This window comes from Mauremys mutica, chromosome 9 (genome assembly GCF_020497125.1).
Source record: "Mauremys mutica isolate MM-2020 ecotype Southern chromosome 9, ASM2049712v1, whole genome shotgun sequence".
Lineage (NCBI taxonomy): Eukaryota > Metazoa > Chordata > Testudines > Geoemydidae > Mauremys > Mauremys mutica.
The window spans coordinates 19,522,848-19,544,107 of record NC_059080.1 but is presented as its reverse complement, the minus strand read 5'-3'; the positions used below and the strand labels follow the sequence as shown (position 1 = coordinate 19,544,107).

At 44.1% G+C, this 21,260-nt stretch overlaps 1 protein-coding gene across 5 annotated transcripts in view; it reads right to left on the bottom strand.

The window, feature by feature from the left end:
• The window catches only part of ATRX (ATRX chromatin remodeler), a 139,844-nt gene that overhangs the window by 49,772 nt on the left and 68,812 nt on the right, over positions 1-21,260 (bottom strand). For all 5 annotated transcript variants that reach the window (XM_045029586.1, XM_045029585.1, XM_045029588.1 and 2 more), the window contains 8 exons: positions 18,670-18,849; positions 11,708-11,849; positions 11,346-11,455; positions 8,533-8,679; positions 8,106-8,283; positions 4,191-4,328; positions 3,352-3,527; positions 1,607-1,724 (listed from right to left, as the gene is read on the bottom strand). In XM_045029586.1, the coding sequence (XP_044885521.1) occupies positions 1,607-1,724; positions 3,352-3,527; positions 4,191-4,328; positions 8,106-8,283; positions 8,533-8,679; positions 11,346-11,455; positions 11,708-11,849; positions 18,670-18,849 (1,189 nt within the window). The remainder of the gene's footprint in view (positions 1-1,606; positions 1,725-3,351; positions 3,528-4,190; positions 4,329-8,105; positions 8,284-8,532; positions 8,680-11,345; positions 11,456-11,707; positions 11,850-18,669; positions 18,850-21,260) is intronic.

Genomic DNA, 21,260 nt, shown 5'->3' with positions numbered 1-21,260 from the left:
ATAAAGGTTTTACTCCTTATTAAAAAAAACAAATTGAAAAATAGCTTTTGGTTATTAGACCTGCAATTTTTATAAATGAAATTACCAACACTGGTCCTTGATGACTATTTAGATTAGCATCTTAACTGAAATAAAGGAAACAGCCCACACAAAGTTTGAAAAAGAGAACCTAGCTGGCAATTTAGCTAAGACACCACAAACTACACCCAACTATAATCCAAGCAAGTAAGAGAACACTGTGAATATCATATCCAAGTTGAACGTCTGCTGTAAATCACAGTTTGATACAAAACGCAATTAATCTTTTATCATCCTTTTCTTGAATTAAACTTGGGAGGGTAACTGCAACAGCAAAAAAAAAAAAATCATGAACAGTAACTGCAGCAGGTATACACAATCAATTTAAACTGTGCCACATACTTCAGCCTGTCCAATGCTAAAACGATTAAGTTAGTACATTTGTATGATGGACTAATTTAGTAGCAGTTCTAAAAAGCAAATGTATGCTAGGTTATTCATTAGATAAAAATATTACTATCATCATCATGACCCCACGTATTCTGCAACTACAGAATTTAACATGAAGGATATTTCATCATCATAGAATAAATTAGCATTGCTAGAGAGTTTAGGGATTGTTGCTGTAGAACTTTAGAGCTGCTGCTGTGGAATTTGGTCCAGTTGTGTCACATAAGGCTTTTGGTAGCTTCTTGAGTTACCATTATTGATGGTAAATACAACACTATCACTTTAAAAGTGCTGCTGACACTTGCAGGTCTTGCAAGATGCTGAACTGCAAGACCCAAGAAAACCACCAACGTTTTAGAGTCAAGAGCACAGCAGTACACAGCATTTGAACATGCCTTTGCTCAAGCTGTAAGATTAAATTCAACAAGTTTGTGTACGGCCTTGCTGCTTCTAAAATACTAAAGGAGTTAAAAATTAGAAAGGCAGACTGATCCTGAGACATCACGGAAATCTGATGACAAACTTAAGTCTTTTCACTACCAGACCAGTGGGATGTGGAATGAGAGAGGGGGGAAACTCCATATCATGTTTGCAAATGAATAACTTGAAAGATTAATAAGTACTGCCCTCGGAACAAAGGCACGCTGAAAGATTCTGAAATACACTTGTGTCACTGCACTTCAATTCTGAGTTGCCCTCGTGCCAATCTTTGTGGTAGGGGACAAACAACGTAGGGGACAATGTAGGGGACAAACCAGGTTTAGGATGCGATCAAATCAACTAATTTCCTCTGGAAACAAATGTGGGGCTCCAGATGTAAAAGACTTGTGTAATAATCCAAAGTTCATATGAAATAACGTGTTTGCTTAAAGAGTAACAGCAATTAGTCCACATAATGTATGAATTACTTAAATTATATTTTTGGAGAGGAAGAGAAAGGAAAGGAGTAATGAACCACAAACAAGAAATGTAAGTATTCGTAGTCTTCAATAAATATTTAGTTATATGTAACCATTAGCGCCAAAGTGGACTTCTACAGCAAACCAAAAGGGACCATTTGTAGCATGTTATGAAAACATGGAAAAAAATGATTAAATGATGATTAATCACATTACCTAAGTGTACTTTAGTTACCTACCTGTCAAGTGATCCAAGTAGTACTGATACAGCTTACACTGAATAGATGTCATTCTAACTGCTAGAACATATTCATATTTTGGTGGTAGGAACTTTGTTAATGCTGTGTAATCTTTCCTCTGTAATTTTACAAAAGGATGTTAGTGAAACAGATAAGTGTGTATAAAGCAAGTGGATTCTTACTCAGAGTTTAATAACCTTTGGCACCTTAAAAGACAAAATGTACCACAAAAGCCACCTCTAGGATGTTTTCTAACCACAGAGAAAAAACTATAATACACAATGAAAGCTAATTATACCAGCCCATCTGCACAGGACCATTTAATCTAGTGCAGCTGGTTGCACACTACACATATCTCCTCTATGCACACATTTTAAGTCTCTGCTGTGTCAAATGCAGTTTTCAATAGTTGTTTCAAGTGACTGCTTCTCTTCAGCATAGTTACCCTTCTTCAGGTCTGGGTGAACAAGCCCCAAATGACAGCGTTTGTATATGGACACTGACTGTGACTCCACAGGAAAGTCACGCATGATTTTGGAGGGTGGGTGTGATTCATGATTTTTGAATGCTTGTTTGGCAATGCTATTTCTAATCCATTTCCTCATTCACTTGCCTACCGTCTCTGCCTCTCTTCATCTGCCTCCTCACCCTCAAAATGGTAGGTGTTGACAGTTTGGGGGCTGACAAACTCCCCAAGGTTTGTCATAGGACTACTCCTTTTGTGGAAAACCAAGAGAAGTTTGTTGGACCCAGGGACTAGTTTAGGACATCTAATAATGCTTAAATATTACATTATTTGTGTATTAAGATTTTCATAGTTGCTGACTTCCTTCTTTCTGATATGAGCAAGACGGCTCAGTGGGAATGGCTTTGTTTTCCAGTACTGTACTACTGAATATTTAGCTTCAGCTGGGTAAGGCCCCTCTTGCTACTGTGTACATTTCCATTTTCAGATGTACTGGTGCAGGAGATACCAAAAACATTTCCAGTGTGGACCATTTTTTTTTTTTTAAATAGAGACACTGCCTGATGGACCAGCCCCCTTCCCTATTTATGACCACGTGGCTCACCATCACTCTCCTTCACAATCATTTATAACATCTCTGTGGCAATGCTAGCAACTGCCTAAACATGAAAAAGTAATATTGGGAAAGGATTTATGTATTTTTAGTTGTCTTTCGGGCAACAGGTGTATCATCCTTTTTAAAAAAAGTTAATTGGTCTTCATCTCCCCGGCCCAACACTTCCATCTGTTTTGATCCTCTCAAATGGAAACAGGGGAGCCAGCTTCAACAGTTAGACAGTTCTCCACGGACCACCATCTTACCATACATTTTAGGAAACAGTAAAAGGCAGGATGGTTTTTAAGTTTAAATTCAGAATATTTCAAAACTGAAGTACTGATCTCCTACCCTATAATATAAATTACTTGTCCAGTAAGTCAGGAAAACAATTCTCTAAGTTGTATGTGTCCTCCCTAAGATACACTGACAGGGTTTGTAAAGACAGTAAAGCTTTTACAAGATTTTCTGTTTATATGGGATTTCTGAATTATTTACAATTCAAACTAGTTACAAAAACTACACATTGAGTCCAAATGATAATGAGATTACTGGACTATGTATGTAGCAATTGTAGATGCAACTTTAGAGGCCTCAGACTATAATATTTTTTAATTCAAAGTAAAGTAGATTACTATAATATTAAGTTACTTGAGTTAACGTGGTGGTAAAGTATTTCCATACCTGAACACATCCCGCTAGCATCTCATACAGTATGTGGGCACGCTTCTTCATTACTCGAACATCTATCATGGTGGAGTCTGCACACTGACCATTCTGGATTGGATTTATAAACCGATTTCTGAATTCCTTAATTGATCCAAGCAAATTCTCCTTGATAAAATTAACCATGCAATGATCTGGAAGAGAAAGATCAACTCCAGTTCTTTAAAATTAAATAGTTCCTATGGAAAGATTTGTTTTAAGAAAAGCAGAGAATGGGTGTGTGTACACCTTTCATAAACACTTTTCTGTTAAGCAAGGTAATTTAAGGCCAAATTTTTCCCAAATGAGTCCTTAAACACCTACCATCCATATTTAGGCACCTAAGTACTTAGATTTTCAGAAGGTAGTAAACATTTTTGAAAATCTGGCATAAACGTTGATCTGATGCACTGATGTAAGACTTATCTGGAATGTCATACTGCCTGTGGGCTTAAATATGCAGGGAAGCAATGATATAGCAAAATTATATTTATAGTAGGTTTTGTAATAGTTGAAAACAAAATTATGGCAGTTAGTAGAGGCATGCATTACTGGGGGATTTCATTCTAAATTAACTAGACTTCCAAGAGTGACTTAGCATGTAAAACAGTTTACATCTCTAATACATTTATACAGAAGGTAAACTAAAAAGTAATGACAATTGTTCTATTAGCTGTAAAGTGTGGTCTGGTACCAACAGGAACACATTATTTTCTCCTACTTCAAAACTAAATATATTTATAATAATATATTACTATACTGGCAGAAATGTATGGAAGGAAATGTTTTCTGCACTGACTACAGAAGCATTTACTTACATTCTATAAGATTATTCTGCAGTGGTGTTCCTGTAAGAATTATCCTCCTCCTGGATCGTATAGAATTCATAGCCTTAGAAACAGCAGAAGCTTCATTTTTTAATATGTGCCCTTCATCACATATAACAAAGTCAGGGCCTAGAAGAAAATCAAGACGTCTAATGCAATTAACTTTATTTTCTGTAACCACTAGGACGCTGGCTATACAAGAGTCTGACTTTGCTCTATTAACAGGCAACCATATGCTATTTTTAAATAAAGCTCTCTAGATTTAAGGGCATTAAAGCCCATACTCTTGGCTTGCAAATGCATTCACAGTAGTTGATTTTTCTAAGATACATAGCGTAGTGCACAATGTATTAGTGGGCAGATTTAAGGAAAAAGTTTTACAGTTCATTCCTATTAAAAATGTCTAAACATATACTATAGAGACAAGATGAGTGAGGGAATATGTTTTACTGAACCTGAGGAAGAGTTCTGGGTAGCTCAAAAGCTTGTCTATTTCACCAACAGAAGTTGGTCCAATAAAAGGTATTATCTCACCCACCTTGTTTCTCTAATATCCTGGAATCAACACGTCAACAACAACACTGTAAAATGTATCTTAGCAATGCACGTTTTCTCTGTCAAATTTCATAAGCACACATTTTTAAAAGTCACGTTACACTGCCATCTATTGGTGACTGATAAGAAGTTATAAAGAGAACCAAAGTCCAACAGCAACATTCTATATGAAGACAATAGAGCAGTATGCAATATCCTACTTGACAACAGATAGAGCTGAAAGCCTGATGAAAGTTACCCAAGTGGTAAACTTGATCTGCCCACTGATAAAAGGCAAATTTTATTTGATGTCAAATTATATCAAAGGCCCAACTCAAAGTTCCCCCAAACTTTTTTTTTTACATTAATTTCATAATTTCAAGCAAAGTAACAACTTCATTTTTATTGGGTTTAATGCCAAGACATCTCAATCACTTCTTGATATTTAACTTACACAAAAATTCTTAAGATTAAAATTTACAACTACCACTACAAATTCGGATGCCAAGATAGCGAGAGAGAGGAAAAAATATGAAAACAACTTTTAGGAAGCCACCCGCCTGATCAATCCCTCATAAAGATAGTTTGTTTCCAGTACAGCTTTGCAAAATTCTACCTGCCCATTCATCCACGATAAGTAGTCTTTTTTAACAAGTAACATACGATGTGTTTCCTTCATTATCACAGTCAAAGCCAAATAACTAGGGTTTGTGCATAGCCTAGTACTTTTTCATGACAAATATGCATGTCTAATCTAGGCTATTGTAGAATAGCTCATCATTCTCCTAGAAACTAATGCTGGGATCAGAGACCCATAACTCAGAGTGTATACATATTAAATTACACAGTGCATTTATATTGTATTTTCCATTAAAGAATCTCAAAGAGCTTTACAAATAGAGAAAACTGAGGCACAAAGAAGCCCAAAATCAAATAGAGACAGATCTCAGGGCTACTAATCATGTATTTTAGTCACAAGACCATGCTTTCCTCATCAGTAAGAATAAGCTGGCAACTCCTTTGTGACGAAATGCATCTTGCCCAATGCACCTTCATGAAGCCAAAGACGCAGAATTTAAAATTAATTTTTCTTGCTTTGTGGTCATTGTCATTTGGTCATCCATTAATTTTTCCCATGCTGCGGTGAAGGACCAACCCAGAACAAGGACATGAGTTTGGACATGATGGAGATGGAGACAAGGCAGAACACAATGAGCCATCAGAAAGCCAAGAACTATTTAGGGTCTATTCATCAGAAGAGTGGTGCAGGTCAGCTACACTCAAAGACAATGCCACTATTCTTAATAATGATAAAACATGACATCCACAGACCATCTTTTATTAACTAGCCCCTAAACTCAATGTAAGATCCATATCTTTGCCTTAGCTTCAGCTGAAGAGAGTTCACAGCTTTTCTTCACTCTTGTTATACTTCAGTGGCCACCCTACTGCATGAAACAGGGAAGCCAAGGCAATCCTGTCTGTAGCAGGGAGATTACATATTAGGTAAACAGTTTTGCCATGGCTCTCCACTTCATGCAGCTGCAGCTTTCCAGACTCCCAACCCGCTCAAAATATCTAGTTCATTGTTGACTTCTTCCCTCCCAGATTCTGATTTTTCCTTAATTTTTAATTTCCCTACTCAGGAAAAAAAAAAAAAAAAGCATCCAGGGATCTGAGCGTCCCAATTAGTAGAGTTGCACATTAATCAAACCACTGGAGATGCACATACGTTTCGTCAGTATGTCTTTAAATATCTTTTCACCCTGTTTTAGGTTTTTGAACTAGATCCTCCTTGCCCTTTCCCCCCCCCCAAATCTCTTGTGTTACCCATTCATTTAAAACTGTTGGAGGAGTCGTCTCTCCATGGCGACCATGGAGGAGTAGTTCCCACTGGTGCCGGTGACCAGTGCCGGGGTGGGGAAGACAAGGACTGAGCCAACATGGCCAGTTTCCTTTTAGATGGCACTGAAGGCCCCAGTCAAATGGTAACCAGTGACCACATGCTCCCTTCCACCCGCCAGCACCAACGCCACCAACTCTTGTACTGTCTGTAACTCTGGTACCAACAGCAAGAGCAAGTTTCTGGCCAAAGCTTAAGTCTCAGGTGTGATGGCATCGCAATAGTCCGGCAGCATGCTGACATGCCAGTGCTGACAGTTCGGCTGGTAGCAGACTCAGAGCCCACTTAGGGGCAGGAATCAAAGCATTGACTGAGCTGCCAGAGCCAAGAAGTGACTTGATACAGGTCACACTCCGCTCTGGTCTCCATGTCTGGCCATCCTTGCGGTTGGAGAACGTCCTCTCTCAGTCAGCAGCTTCTTCTGTTTCTTCCCTGGCACTGGGGATGACAAACGGTGCTGTGACTCCTGGATAGTGGGAGGAGCACTCCTCACTGACGCTGAGATACTCGGTGCCAAGTCCAAATGGCACGGTTCCAAGGAGGGTCTCAGCTCTGCTTCCATTAGCAGGGACTTCAGTCTAGCCTCCCTGTCCTTTTTGGTATGGGGCTTAAAGTCTCTGCAAATTTTGCAGAAGTCCCCAATATGAGCTTCACCCAAGCACTTAAGACAAATGGAGTGCAAGTCACTTGGGGGCATAGCCTAGTTTCAACAAGCACAAGGCTTGAAGCCTGGTGACTGAGGCATGCCTCGGTACTGAGAGCAGATGCTAAACAGAGAGAACTAACTGAACTAACTACCAAGATGTAACTAACTATCAACACTGGCAACCAACTAACAAACAAACACAGAGAAGACAACGTCCACTGAGAACTTGCAAGAGTGAGAGGAACAGTTTCAGCAACTGTCATGGGTGGTAAGAAGGAACTGAGGGGGCGTGGGGTCGGCAGGGCCCTTTATACTGGCGAAATGGACACGTGGCCCCAGAGCTGACCTGGTGGATACTACTGAAGAAAAAATTTCTGGTGACTGTGCTCAGGGCATGCACACACCTGCACTGGAACAGACATGTGCAATCACTTGAAGAAAAAACAAGGCTGACCAAAAGGGATAATTTAACAGATGATGAAAGGTAATCAACATATTTCTTGTACCTGGTATCTTTTTTCATATGGGTATATCTCATTCATATCCGCAAGAGAGTCCTAACTTAAAATACTCTAAGTCATAACTGCAAATTTTTGTAAGATAGCTGTGTTATAGAAATCACCCATGCAGAAACTAAGTTAACTGTAAATAAAATAGCTTAGTGGGTTCATTAATACATCATTAAATGATTTTCCTTAAAGTATATTTAAAAAGAAAAATACTAAAACATTTTCCACTTGCTAGAGTTCTAAATTCAGCCCATCCCCTTAAATGGGCACCTTAATTGCTACTTTGAATCCTTACATTAACAACATTCACTTACCTGGATCAACCAGAGCCTTGTTAAATATTTCCTTAAGTTTTCTACTTTTGACATTCCTGCCTTGTGCAAGATTACGGTACATCTCATAGCCTATGATCATAACTCCTCCATCTTCCTGCCATCGCTGCAGCATATAGGATCTTTCTTGAGGGCGTTTTACAGTTGCTAGTTCAGAGACCTTTTGAAAGAGAATACTGGATGTTGTACTCTGCCTTTAGCCAAGACAAAACAGGAGCCTTGCAGAGTATTACACAACTTTTACATACCTAGATCACACTTACTATATCAGTACAAGTAAATTTTCTGTATACATAAAACACAGTCTCTAGTGTGTATTTCGAATGGTGTAAGTTTATCATAGTTACTCAAACTGTTCAGCTATATAAGGGACTTTAAAAAAAAAAGAGAACTCTTAAAAATGAAATACCTCGAGTTTCTCATCATCTTCTAAACCTTCTTGCCATTTTTCAAACTCATTCAGCCAGTTCAAAGCAGTGTTCAGTGGACACACCACGAGAGCTGTGCTGAACTCCAGTTTATCACACAACAGAACTGTATGGAGAAAACTCACTACCTGTAAAGGGAACCAAGCAAACTACTACTTAGTATGAGAATACTTAAGGGGGGGGAAAAAAAGCTGCACACAGACACACACAGAACCACCATCATTACACACACATCCATATCCAGTCTTCATTTTCTCCAAACAACATATATAAAGTTTACAAACATCAATCTTCCTACCCAAACAGCCTCACCCTTTTTTGGGGAGCAGTAGTTAAACAACTCACTTTTCTGCTTTTAACTATTTCCTTCAATCCTCTCATTTTCAAGATCAAGTCTAACTGTCTCTGGAACGTTGTATGTCTCAAATTTCCTTCCCTGGTTAACATATGGCATACATTTATTACTCTGTGTGTGAAACATGTCCGCCAAAGTTCTTAATTTATTCACCGCTTCCTAATTTTGGATATCTCCAAGTAGTTGATCCATTTCACAAGCATAAAAATCGTCTCACAATTTCATTAATAATAGAAACTTGAAAAATTACAAAAATTAGGTCATGTTTGAGCAGAGCCATCCCTAGGGTATAGCAAATCGGGGCAGCCACCCTGGGCTCCACGCTTTGGGGGATGGCTCTGTGTGTGTGTTGTGCATGGGATGCTACGCCGGACCAGGAGGAGGTAGGGTTATGGTGCGGGAGGCTAGGCTGGCCCAGGGGATTAGTGAGGGGCCTGGTGCCGACAGCGGGGGTCGGGCCCACACTCACTGGCAGGAAGCAGCAGCAGCGGACCCAGCCCACCCTGCTCTGCCAGCTCCTGGCATCACGGGGAGTGGGGTGGGGGAGGAGGGGAGATGGAAGCTGAAAAGAGGCAGGGCAGGGGCAGGCAGAGGCAGGGTGAGATGGAGTGGGGGCAGGGCCTGGAGCGGGGGTGGGGGGATATTGTCCCAGGCCCCGCACCTCCCTGGGGACAGCCCTGTGTTTGAGCCTCCTTTCTTTACCAGTGAGACTAAGCCCACTCCTTAAATTACTTATAAAGAAAGACTGGAGTTTCTTGAAACTTGGCACCAATCTTGCATTACATGCTTTCCAAGTTAACAATTCTTTCAGTATGGTGATCAGTTCTGTACACCATGTAACAGTTCATTCCAAACTTCAGGACTGTGCTGCAAATATGCAATGTTCAACGGACACTAAACTGCTTTTAGCAGCCCTTGGAACTATGCAGCATGCCATCACCAGGGGGAGAACTAGTAGAGCTGCTCTTATTAAGATGAGAGTTGCTGTTAACATCTTATGCTAAAAATATTCAAATATGAAAGGAAAGAGTGCCCAAAGAAATTGGTAATTTAAGCCATCCTGGAGACTTTGACCACTCATTTTACTTGACTTTCATCTCATTGTTATTTCAAGGTATTATAGAAAATCTCTTAAATCCGCTTCTTACAATGCATATAACTGGAGGACAAAAGAACACAGAAGCAGCTAAAGGTTAGAGAGGAAGTACTGAAAAATAATTGTAAAAAGGGGGTGGTAATCAACTGTGATTAGATTGCAAAGAATGCCCATGAAGACACAATGTATGTTTGTTACTAGCCTTCTGTCCAATTATAGGAAAGTTACACACATTAATTCCTTAATCATGTGAGTAGTTACAGGTGACAGAAAAAAGAAACATTCTGCTGTGAAAATATTTCCTAATGACAGATAGTTATCAATTGAAAGAAAAGAGTTATCAGTTGATCCAACTAGCACATTTGTCACATTAATAGACTCCAATATTTTGCAATGTCCAGTATAAGGTACTAAAGGTTTGCCTAAAAGTTATATTATGCCTAATCCAGAATTCGGAATTGTTTTAGGAAATACTTAAAGGTCAAATTCAAGATTTATGTGAAACCATAACACTTCCTATGATTTAAGACTGACAAAATAATCATGTGCGACATCCATAAATGTTGATACTCTTAGAAGCATCATATCTTCCAAAAGGATGCTACTTCTAAAGACAGCAGTCTCCTCACACTGGAAATGAGACTATTCTTTTTAATATATTAAAATCTATACTGCATCTGAGTTGCCTAACTTTAATACAACTTAATACCCCTTGAGAAAATAAGGACTAAATCTCTACAGAACTCTGCTATAGTAGTACCGCAAATGAAATAATTGACAGTGAACAGACAAGTATCTCAGACATGACCAGGGGATAATCCAGGAGCCACTGAGGAAAGGAACCAGTTTAAATAGCACACACACTGAAGAAGGAACGTTTTAAGAGAACATAGCCTACTTGAAAAATAAGAGTAATGTTAAACAAATTCAGAAATATGGGTTTCAAACGAACATAACAGATGTGTGTTCATCCTCCTGTAGCTATATATTATTTTGGAATGCAAAGAAGCTGTATGTATTAACTCTATACAAATCATACGCTTTTAATCTAATTTAGTTATTTTTAGGCAAGTACAATATGCACATTGATAGAGCTCAGGGTGCATGAACATATTTTATAAACGGCAAATACATATTAACTCCAACTCTGAGGAAAAGAGGACCAATCTCTACCAACACGCACTTCCTTTTTTTAAACAACCTCATCAGGCCATTGCCCAGGAGAAGGGGTGGGTCTTACACTGTGTCCTGAAAGCTATTAAACTTGGCATCTGGTTAGACCAGATGAGGGAGCGGGTTCCAGAGTACAGGACATGCCTCATCAAAAGTCCTTTGCCACTTACCTGCAATGTTTTTCCTAGACCCATGCAATGGGCAAGAATGCATCCGGAACCTGCAGATTTCTTTGTTTTTTTCACAGATTCACAACAGCAATCCCACATGAACTGAACACCTGGAGAGAATTTTTTTTAAGAGCTCCTTTAAAAAGTATTAAACATTTTAAATTTACTACAGAACTTATCTGAAAAGATATTTTTATATAAATCAACAATCAAACTAAGATATTTCCAACATAATAAAATAAAAACCCAAAGTTAGCAGCATTTCCCAAGTAACTGTACATAAGACACTAGTTCAACATGTAGGCCCTGCCAGCACAAGAAAAAAAAATTTGATTAACATAATTCTCTTTATATTTTCCTACCATCTACTTGATGTGGTTTCAGTTTAGTAACTATGTTTCTGTGAACCTGTACTATAGGTTCTTTGGTTTCTTCATCTTCATCTAAAACCAGTTTAGTTGTGATCGGACACTTTAGAGGTGAAGCATCTTCTATTTCTATCACCTGGAAGTAAACAACATAATGTATTATAAGAATGCTTTGCACTTGAATAATTCGGGCCCTTTTAAACACAGAAGTTCAATGAAATAGCAAGGCTCTATTTGCTAAATTCAAAAAGAAAGATTTTAAGCAATATGCCCCTTTTATCCCCTAACATCTCTGTTCAAGATTTGTCTCCACAAAAAATAATTTAAACAATTGAGACACGAAACAATAATTCCTTGTTTATTGATCATTAACCTTAAATAGAAGAGCCTTATTCTGCAACAAATTACAAGTTTAAGTATGAATGTGTGACTCATGGTGTGACTGTCCCTTTCAGGGTGATCAGTCAACACCTGTTCTGTGGTGTGTCCCTTTAAAACAGTGGTTCTCAACCCGTGGCCCACTTGCGGCCCAATCAGAGCTGCGGCCCATGCAACATCCTCAGGGCCATACAGGTAGTACATATACTGTGTGGATGTGGCCCACATAAAAGACGGTTACTCACCGTTGTAACTGTTGTTCTTCGAGATGTGTTGCTCCTATCCATTCCAATTAGGTGTGCGCGCCGCGCGTGCACGGCTCTTCGGAAGATTTTTACCCTAGCAACTCCGGCGGGCCGGCTGGGTGCCCCCTGGAGTGGCGCCGCTATAGCGCTAGATATATACCCCAGCCGGCCCGTCCGCTCCTCAGTTCCTTCTTGCCGGCTACTCCGACAGTGGGGAAGGAGGGCGGGTCTGGAATGGATAGGAGCAACACATCTCGAAGAACAACAGTTACAACGGTGAGTAACCGTCTTTTCTTCTTCGAGTGATTGCTCCTATGCATTCCAGTTAGGTGATTCCCAAGCCTTATCTAGGCAGTGGGGTCGGAGTGAGACGTGGCAGAGTGTAAGACTGCTGAGCCGAAGGCTGCATCATCTCGAGATTGTTGCACCAACGCGTAGTGGGAAGCGAAGGTGTGGACGGAAGACCAGGTGGCCGCTCTACAGATGTCCTGGATAGGGACATGGGCCAGGAAGGCGGCAGACGAGGCTTGCGCTCTCGTAGAGTGAGCGGTGAGGCGGCTAGCTGGCACTCAAGCAAGCTCGTAACATGTCCGGATACAAGATGTTACCCAGGAGGAAATCCTCTGAGAGGAGACCGGCTTGCCTTTCATGCGATCAGCAACCGCTACGAATAGCTGGGGCGAACGCTGGAAGGGCTTCGTCCACTCTATGTAAAATGCGAGGGCCCTGCGGACGTCCAGGGTGTGAAGCTGTTGTTCACGACTTGAGGCGTGCGGCTTCGGGAAAAAGACCGGGAGGAAAATGTCCTGGTTCAAATGGAAGGCCGACACAACCTTAGGGAGGAAGGCCGGGTGTGGCCGAAGCTGCACCTTGTCTCCATGGAAGATGGTATACGGCGGACCAGCCGTTAGGGCACGAAGCTCGGAAACTCGTCGCGCTGAAGTTATAGCGACGAGAAAAGCCGTTTTCCATGATAGATAAAGCAGGGAACACGTGGCCAAGGCCTCGAAGGGGGCTCCCATGAGCCTGGCTAGAACTAGGTTCAGATCCCAGGACGGGGCCGGGCGTCGTACTGGTGGGAACAAGCGATCTAGGCCCTTAAGGAAGCGGGAAACCATCGGATCGGAAAAGATGGACCGGTGACCTACGGGCGGCCGAAAGGCGGAAATGGCCACTAGGTGTACTTTCAAAGACGAGACCATGAGACCTTGCTCCTTAAGGGACCAGAGGTAGTCCAGGATCGTTGGAATAGGGACAACGAACGGATTAAGGCCTCTCTGATCGCACCAGAGTGCGAAACGCTTCCATTTCGCGAGGTAGGTTGAGCCAGTGGAAGGCTTCCTGCTTTCCATCAGGACTTGCTGCACTGCCGCCGAACAGTCACGCTCCGCGTGGGTCAACCACACAGGTACCAAGCTGTAAGATGGAGGGACTGTAGGTCCGGGTGGCGGAGCCTGCCGAAGTCCTGCGTTATCAGGTCCGGCCACAATGGGAGGGGAATGGGATCCCGTACGGAGAGCTCGAGCAGCAGAGTGTACCAGTGCTGTCTCGGCCAGGCCGGAGCGACGAGTATGAGGCGGACCCTGTCCCTCCGAAGCTTGAGTAGCACCCGATGTACGAGTGGGAACGGAGGGAAGGCATATAGGAGGTGATCCGTCCAGGAGCAGAGGAATGCGTCCGACAGGGAGCCTCGGGAGCGACCCTGGTAAGAACAGAACTGGTGGCACTTCCTGTTCTCTTTGGAGGCAAACAGGTCTATCTGGGGAAACCCCCACCGTCGGAAAATTGTGTGCACCACATCTGGACGAAAAAACCACTTGTGGGAGAGGAACGACGTCGGCCAGCGTGTTCTGCACTCCTGGAAGAAAGGACGCTACCAGGTGAATCGAGTGGGTTATGCAGAAGTCCCACAGGAGCATCGCTTCTGTGCAAAGCAGGGAGGAGCGGGCCCCGCCCTGCTTGTGGACATAAAACATCGCCATCGTGTTGTCCGTAAACACCGCCACACAGCACCCTTGGAGATGGGCGTGGAAAGCTTGACACGCGAGGCGGATCGCCCGCAGCTCCCTGACATTGATATGTAGGGAGAGCTCTCGGGGCGACCAGACCCCCTGGTGTGTAGGTCGCCGAGGTGTGCTCCCCACCCCAACTCCGAGGCATCCGTGGTCAGGGTGACGGACAGGCGAGGAGGGCGGAATGGGACTCCGGCACACACGACCTCTGGGTCCAGCCACCAGTTGAGTGAAGTGAGGGTCAGTTTCGTGACTGTGACTACCATGTCTATGGGGTCGCGGTGCGGCCGGTTCACCGACGCAAGCCAAGTTTGAAACGGGCAAAGGCGCAGCCTCGCATATGTAGTCACGAACGTGCACGACGCCATGTGGCCCAGGAGGCGGAGGCAGGATCGCACCGTTGTTGTGGGAAAGGATTGTAGGTCCCGGACTAAGGAAACCATAGTCTGATGCCGAGGTCGAGGGAGGCAGGCCCTGGCCAAATTGGAATCCAGGACCGCTCCGATGAACTCCACTCTCTGTGATGGAGCTAACGTGGACTTCTCGGCATTTATCATAAGTCTTAGGCGCTGAAACAGGGCTAGGATCGTGGCCATCTGACTTGCTACCAGTTGGCGGGATGATCCGCGGACCAGCCAGTCGTCGAGATACGGGTAGACATGTATACGACGACGGCGGAGGGCTGCGGCAACCACTGCCATGCACTTGGTGAAGACTCTCGGCGCGGTGGAGAGGCCAAAGGGTAGCACCGCAAACTGGTAGTGCATGCTGTTGACGACGAAATGCAGGTAGCGTCGATGAGGAGGGTAAATTGCGATATGGAAATACGCGTCCTTCATGTCGAGGGCGGCAAACCAGTCTCCCGGATCCAGGGAGGGAATGATGGTCCCCAGGGTTACCATGCGAAACTTGAGCTTGAGCAGGTATCTGTTGAGCTCTCGGAGGTCTAGTATAGGTCGTAGACCTCCTTTCGCTTTGGGGATTAGGAAATATCGGGAATAGAATCCCCGGCCTCGCATGTCGCTCGGCACCTCCTCTATGGCACCCAAACTCAGCAGAGTCTCGACCTCTTGCGAGAGGAATTGCTCATGAGAGGGGTCCCTGAAGAGGGACGGGGAGAGTGGGTGGGAGGGAGGGGGCGAAACAAACTGAAGGCGGTGACCAGACTCTACCGTGCGCAGTACCCAGTTGTCCGTTGTTATCTGGGACCACGCCGGGAGAAAGTGGGAAAGACGGTTGAAAAATAACGGGGAAGGATCCGGTGAAGAGACTGATGGGCCGTCCTCGGGCGTCCCATCAAAAGGCAGACTTAGGCCCCTGAGGGGCTTTGGAGGGCGCTTGGGACTGATTTCCCCGGTTGCCCGACGGTCTCCGGCGGTTCACCCTGCCTCTGCGCAGATTGTCAGGCCGTGGCCTGGCCTGATTAAACCGGCGGTACAACTGCTGCCGGAAGAACCTCCACTGGGTAGCTGGCGTGTGCATGCCCAGGGTGCGGATGGCGACTCGGCCATCTTTAAGAGTCTGAATTCTGGAGTCTGTTTTCTCTGAGAAGAGGCCCTTGGTATCGAAGGGCAGGTCCTGTAGAGTGTGCTGGACCTCGGACGGCAAGGTGGAAGACTGCAGCCAGGAGATTCTTCTCATGGTCACTCCCGATGCCAAAGTTCTGGCTCCGGAATCTGCGGAGTCCAGTGAGGCCTGGAGGGAGGACCGGGAGGCTTTCTTGCCCTCCTCAAGAAGGGCTGAGAATTCCGGTCTGGAGGCTGCTGATATCAGCTCCGTAAATTTAGAAAGGGACACGAAGGCGTCATAGGTGTAGTGACCAAGGAGAGCCAGATGATTGGCAATCCGTAGCTGGAGGCCACCAGCCGAATAGACCTTCCGGCCCAACAGGTCCATCCTCCGCGCGTCCTTGGACTTTGGCGCCGGAGCGGGTTGCCCATGTCTCTCCCGGTCATTCACGGACTGTACCACGAGGGAGTCCGGAGTTGGGTGCGTGTAAAGATACTCGAACCCGCTGGGGGGAACCGAGTATTTCCGTTCCACCCCTCGAGCGGTGGGAGGGATGGACGCCGGCGACTGCCAGATCGCAGTGGCATTCTTTTGGATGGTCCGAATAAAGGGCAGGGCCACCCGCAGCGGGGCCTCAGCTCCAAGCACCCTGGTCACCGGATCCTCGTCTTCAGCGACCTCTTCGACCGGGAGGTCAATGGCCTGTGCCACCCGTTGAAGCAGGTCCTGGTGGGCCCACAAGTCAATCGGTGGGGGGTCAGATGTTGATGCCCCCGCCACCGCCTCATCCGGCGAGGAAGACGAGGATAGGCCCGGGCCCATGGCTTGTAGAGGTGGTTCGTCCATGGGGTGCGAAGCCTCTGCTTCTACGGGATGCTCTGCCGCTACAGGTGGCGGTGGAGCCTCAACCGGCGGTGATGGAGGGGGCCTGCTGACCGTGGCGTCCGGCACCCTGTGGTTGGAGGTCCTGGGTCGCTGAAGGGAGGGGACCCCTTGAGCCTCGTGATAGGCCCAGGGGGTCCAGAAGCCTCACTGCTGCGGACCGTGGTCCTGCCCTTGGGGATCGGCCCGGAGATCACCACCGCTGCCCGCTAGAGAGGCGACCGAAGGTTGGCGGGAAGGCCACGGGGGGGCAGAGGTGCTCAGGGACTGCGCCGTCGATGCTGCCGGTCTGTCCCTGGACGGTGCCGGGGATCGGTGCCGGTCGTCGCGGTGCCGAGAGCGAGAGCGGGACCATCGACCGTGCGGGTACCGGGAGGTCGACCGCGATCTCGACCGACGTCGGCAGGAGCGGCTTCGTGATGATCGGTACCAGGATCCGGACCTTCTTAGGTACCGACGGTCGGGAGATCGGGACCGGGATCGTCTCCGGGAGTGCGACCAGTACCGCGATGTGGAGCGGTACCGGGACTGCGACCGGCGCCGAGAAGGAGAACGGTACCAGGATGGTGACCGGTGCCGGAATCTAGATCGGCGTGAAGGCGACCGTCTCCAGGATCGGGATCGGGAACATGACCTGGAACGCCTTCAATCCCGTCTGGCAGGGGAAGGCAGCCTCATGATGGCCGGTTTGCCCACTGACTGCACAGCCCGCACCGGCGGTGCCGGAGGCTCGGTGCCTCTGTGAGCTCTATGAGCTCTCTCGCCATCGAGAAAGTCTCGGGCGTCGACGGGAGAGGCAGCTCGACCACGGTTTGCACCGGGGAGCACGGAGGTACCGGACTCAATGCCCCCATCGGAGCCGGAGTCAACGGTACCGCGCATGGTCTATGCGCTGTCGTAGCCGGTGCCGAGGGAGCCGGCGCTGGCGGCTGGACGAGCGGTCCCAACGCAGGTGTCTTGGTAGACTTCTGCTGCGGCTTGCGTTTCCCCGATGGCGAGAGGAAACGGTGCCGAGGCATCGGTGCCGGCTGCTTCTTTTTAAGAGTCTCGGTACCGGATCGGTTGGGAACCGCTGGGGCGCTCCGCGCCGAAGACGACTGCAGAGCTGATGGTGTCGGCACCGCAGGGGCAAGCGCCGACTCCATTAAGAGCTGCTTCAATCTAATGTCCCGCTCTTTCTTCGTTCTTGGTTTGAACGATTTGCAAATTGGGCACTTATCTGCGCGATGGGCCTCTCCTAAGCAGCGCAGGCAGGAGTCGTGAGGGTCCCCAATCGGCATGTGCCGCTGGCAAGCCGCACAGGGCTTAAACCCCGGTGCCTTGGGCATAAGCCCGCACCGGTTCGGGAAAAGAGGGGTTAAACCCCCCTAATTCCCCTTAATCTACTTAATAAACTAACTTAACTAACTAAACTATATACACTAAATACGAGAACCAGAGAAAAGCTAGGGATGTGGAGGTCAAAGGAGCACTCCACTGTTCCAACGGCCGTCAAGGGCGGGAAGAAGGAACTGAGGAGCAGACGGGCCGGCTGGGGTATATATCTAGCGCTATAGCGGCGCCACTCCAGGGGGCGCCCAGCCAGCCCGCCGGAGTTGCTAGGGTAAAAATCTTCCGAAGAGCCGTGCACGCACGGCGCGCACACCTAACTGGAATGCATAGGAGCAATCACTCAAAGAAGAACAGAGAGCTGCACATGTGACCCACAATGGTAAGTAGGTTGAGAACCATCACTTTAAGATGACTGACCACTAATCCTTACTATCCTTAAGGGACTTGTCATCCTATTACAAATGGTTACACAAATCTATACCTTTTAAACACTTCAAATTCCTCATCCTTAGCTAAATTTATGTCTTTAAACACCATCAGCAATTAAACGTTCAAACAATATCTCATGCAAAAGTAAAAATAAATAAATGAGATGTACCTCTCTTAATTTCTCTCTCTCTCTTTCTCTTTCTGCAATACGTTTTCTTCTCTCTTCCTCCTCCTTCAGTGCATTTTGTGTTTCTGTTCTAAGCTTATCATCTTTAAGAATCTTTCGTATTTTTTTCCGGCCTTTTCCAGGAGATTTTGAATCATTGTCATCTTCATCCTCAGAATTACTCTATCGCAATTCAAAACAATTAATCATTAGTATAAAATCTGAGACACAAGGACTATTATAATTCTGACTTTTGAACAAATGATCAAACTTTGTGACACAGTTCTTACCTAAACAGAAAAGGGAGTTTTCAAATTGAGTTATCCAGCATAATTTGAACCTTTAGCACCTTGTGTTAACAGTTTAATACATTTAAAAAACACAGCTTACATTTTAAATTATGCCTACACAAAGATGGTAAGGGGTGTTTTCAAATGACGTTGCTAACAATGAAAAAAGCACTCTTTTCCTTTTCAATTAGACATACCCATAGCTGAACCTAAATCCACTTCTACCACCAGTAATTTCAGTTGTGATAACACAAAGGGAAGCTTATATTTTCCTCTCCATTACTGCTATTCAATGTGGTATAACCAGCAAAATCCACTGGTCAGGTGGATAATGACTCTTTCAAGTTTGGTTAAGAAATTCCACTTTATTTAAAAGTAATAGCTGTGTATCTTCACCTAACTCCGAAATGTAGCTGGTTTTAGTTTCTATTAATGGAATTTTATCTAGTCTGCTCAACAGTTTTCTTATTTAAGAAAAAATGGTTATGTAACAAAGTTCTGTTTTGGCTTGTTTTACTTAAAGTATTTGTTTTTACTGTTCAAATGGTCTGTTTTATGGCTTGAAAAAATATAAATCAAAATCTAAAGAGAAATTAAATATGTCCTAAATCAAATAGTTTATCATCAGGAACACCTGATTTTAAAATAAAGTCTTATATCTGAAATGTCCTTCATTCACAGGATTAACGAGCTACTTCTAAAACAGAAAAACCAACCATTAGAAAGTCTAAGGACAATGAAAGAAAAAAAATTATTCCACTGTACAATCTATAGGTTTAAAATTTGAGTACGCTGTTAAGCAGTTAGAGAAAAAAGGGATTATTCTGACTGAAAAGTGATCTCTATAGATAAGCAGGTTGGAGATCTGCAGGCGAAATTAAAAATTGGGAAGAACTCTCTCACTCCTTCACTGTAATGGGACTGTTTACTGTAAAAAAACAAAAACAAAAAAAAAAAACGATGTTTCTTTGAGCTCTAAATGTGACTCCTTGGGAAATATTCTGAAAAAAAGAAATGTAACAAAAACATTGGATTTTCCCCCCTCACAAACAATATATTGAGACAAGTTTTAACTGAGACCTGAAATAATAATCCAGTTGAAAGAGCTTTTTAAATCTCCATTATGGATATCAACTAAAAATATCTGGATCCTGAAGTAGAAAAAATATGTCAGCTGAACTGTTCTCTTCAGACAGTAATTCACACAACTTTCATTATTTCCAAAGTGAAAGAAAGTTGTAAGGGGTTTATTTAAAGTTGTGAAATAGCTACTAACTAGTCTAACCAACACTACATAAGGGCACTACTGTAAATTCCCGCATTTTAAAAAAATGTATACAGAGTTGCTGTGTTATACCCTCTTAAATTAAGGGACAAACTTCAATAATAAATGTATTTTTTAAGTTTGCGACCAAACAAAATATTTGCTTGATACAACAATTATGGAGAACAACTTTACTAAAAACAGCCAGGACTCTATTGCAACTGATTTTGATGGTTTAACAGCTTGTATCTATCCTTTAGATCAGTGGTTCCCAAACTTGTTCCGCTGCATGCGCAGGGAAAGCCCCTGGCGGGCCAGGCCGGTTTGTTTACCTGCCGCGTCTGCAGTTTCGGCCGATCGCGGCTCCCACTGGCCGCGGTTCGCCGCTCCATGCCAATGGGAGCTGCTGGAAGCGGTGCAGGCCGAGGGACTTTCTAAAATAGCCAGCAATTATAACTTGTGTGCTAATGAATTCTCTGTTTCTATGAATTAAATAAAGATACTAAATTCAACAATCTGCTTAGTATATATTTTATTTTACACTATTGCACCTGGAAGAAATTTTTTTTTTTTTATATTTCTTTCCACTTGAATAAACTGAGGATCTTTCTGCATACGCAAGACAAACATACTTGGTGGTTTCCCATTTTAATCTTGAATATTTACTATTACTGCATGCCTGTATCTTTCAGAAAACGTCCATTGATTAAACAAAATGTACATATTATTCTATAGGTAGTCATATACAGAAATACATTATCGGTGCGTTCATAAATAAAGAGGATAGTCCAAAAAAAGTAAGACATTTTAAATCACCTGATTTACATTTTTTCCCTACACTGTTCAGAGTTGGACACTATAATTGCACCATATTGTGAGATATAATGAAAGGTGTTCAACTGTTACTTAATGTGTGTTTTCAAATTTTGTCTAAATGCAAAATATGTTTCTTGTTCAACATTTAAAAGATCAAAACCACTGGCTAGAATCAGGCATACTATAGACAGCTGTTGCCCACAGAAGTCTGCCACTGCTCCTTA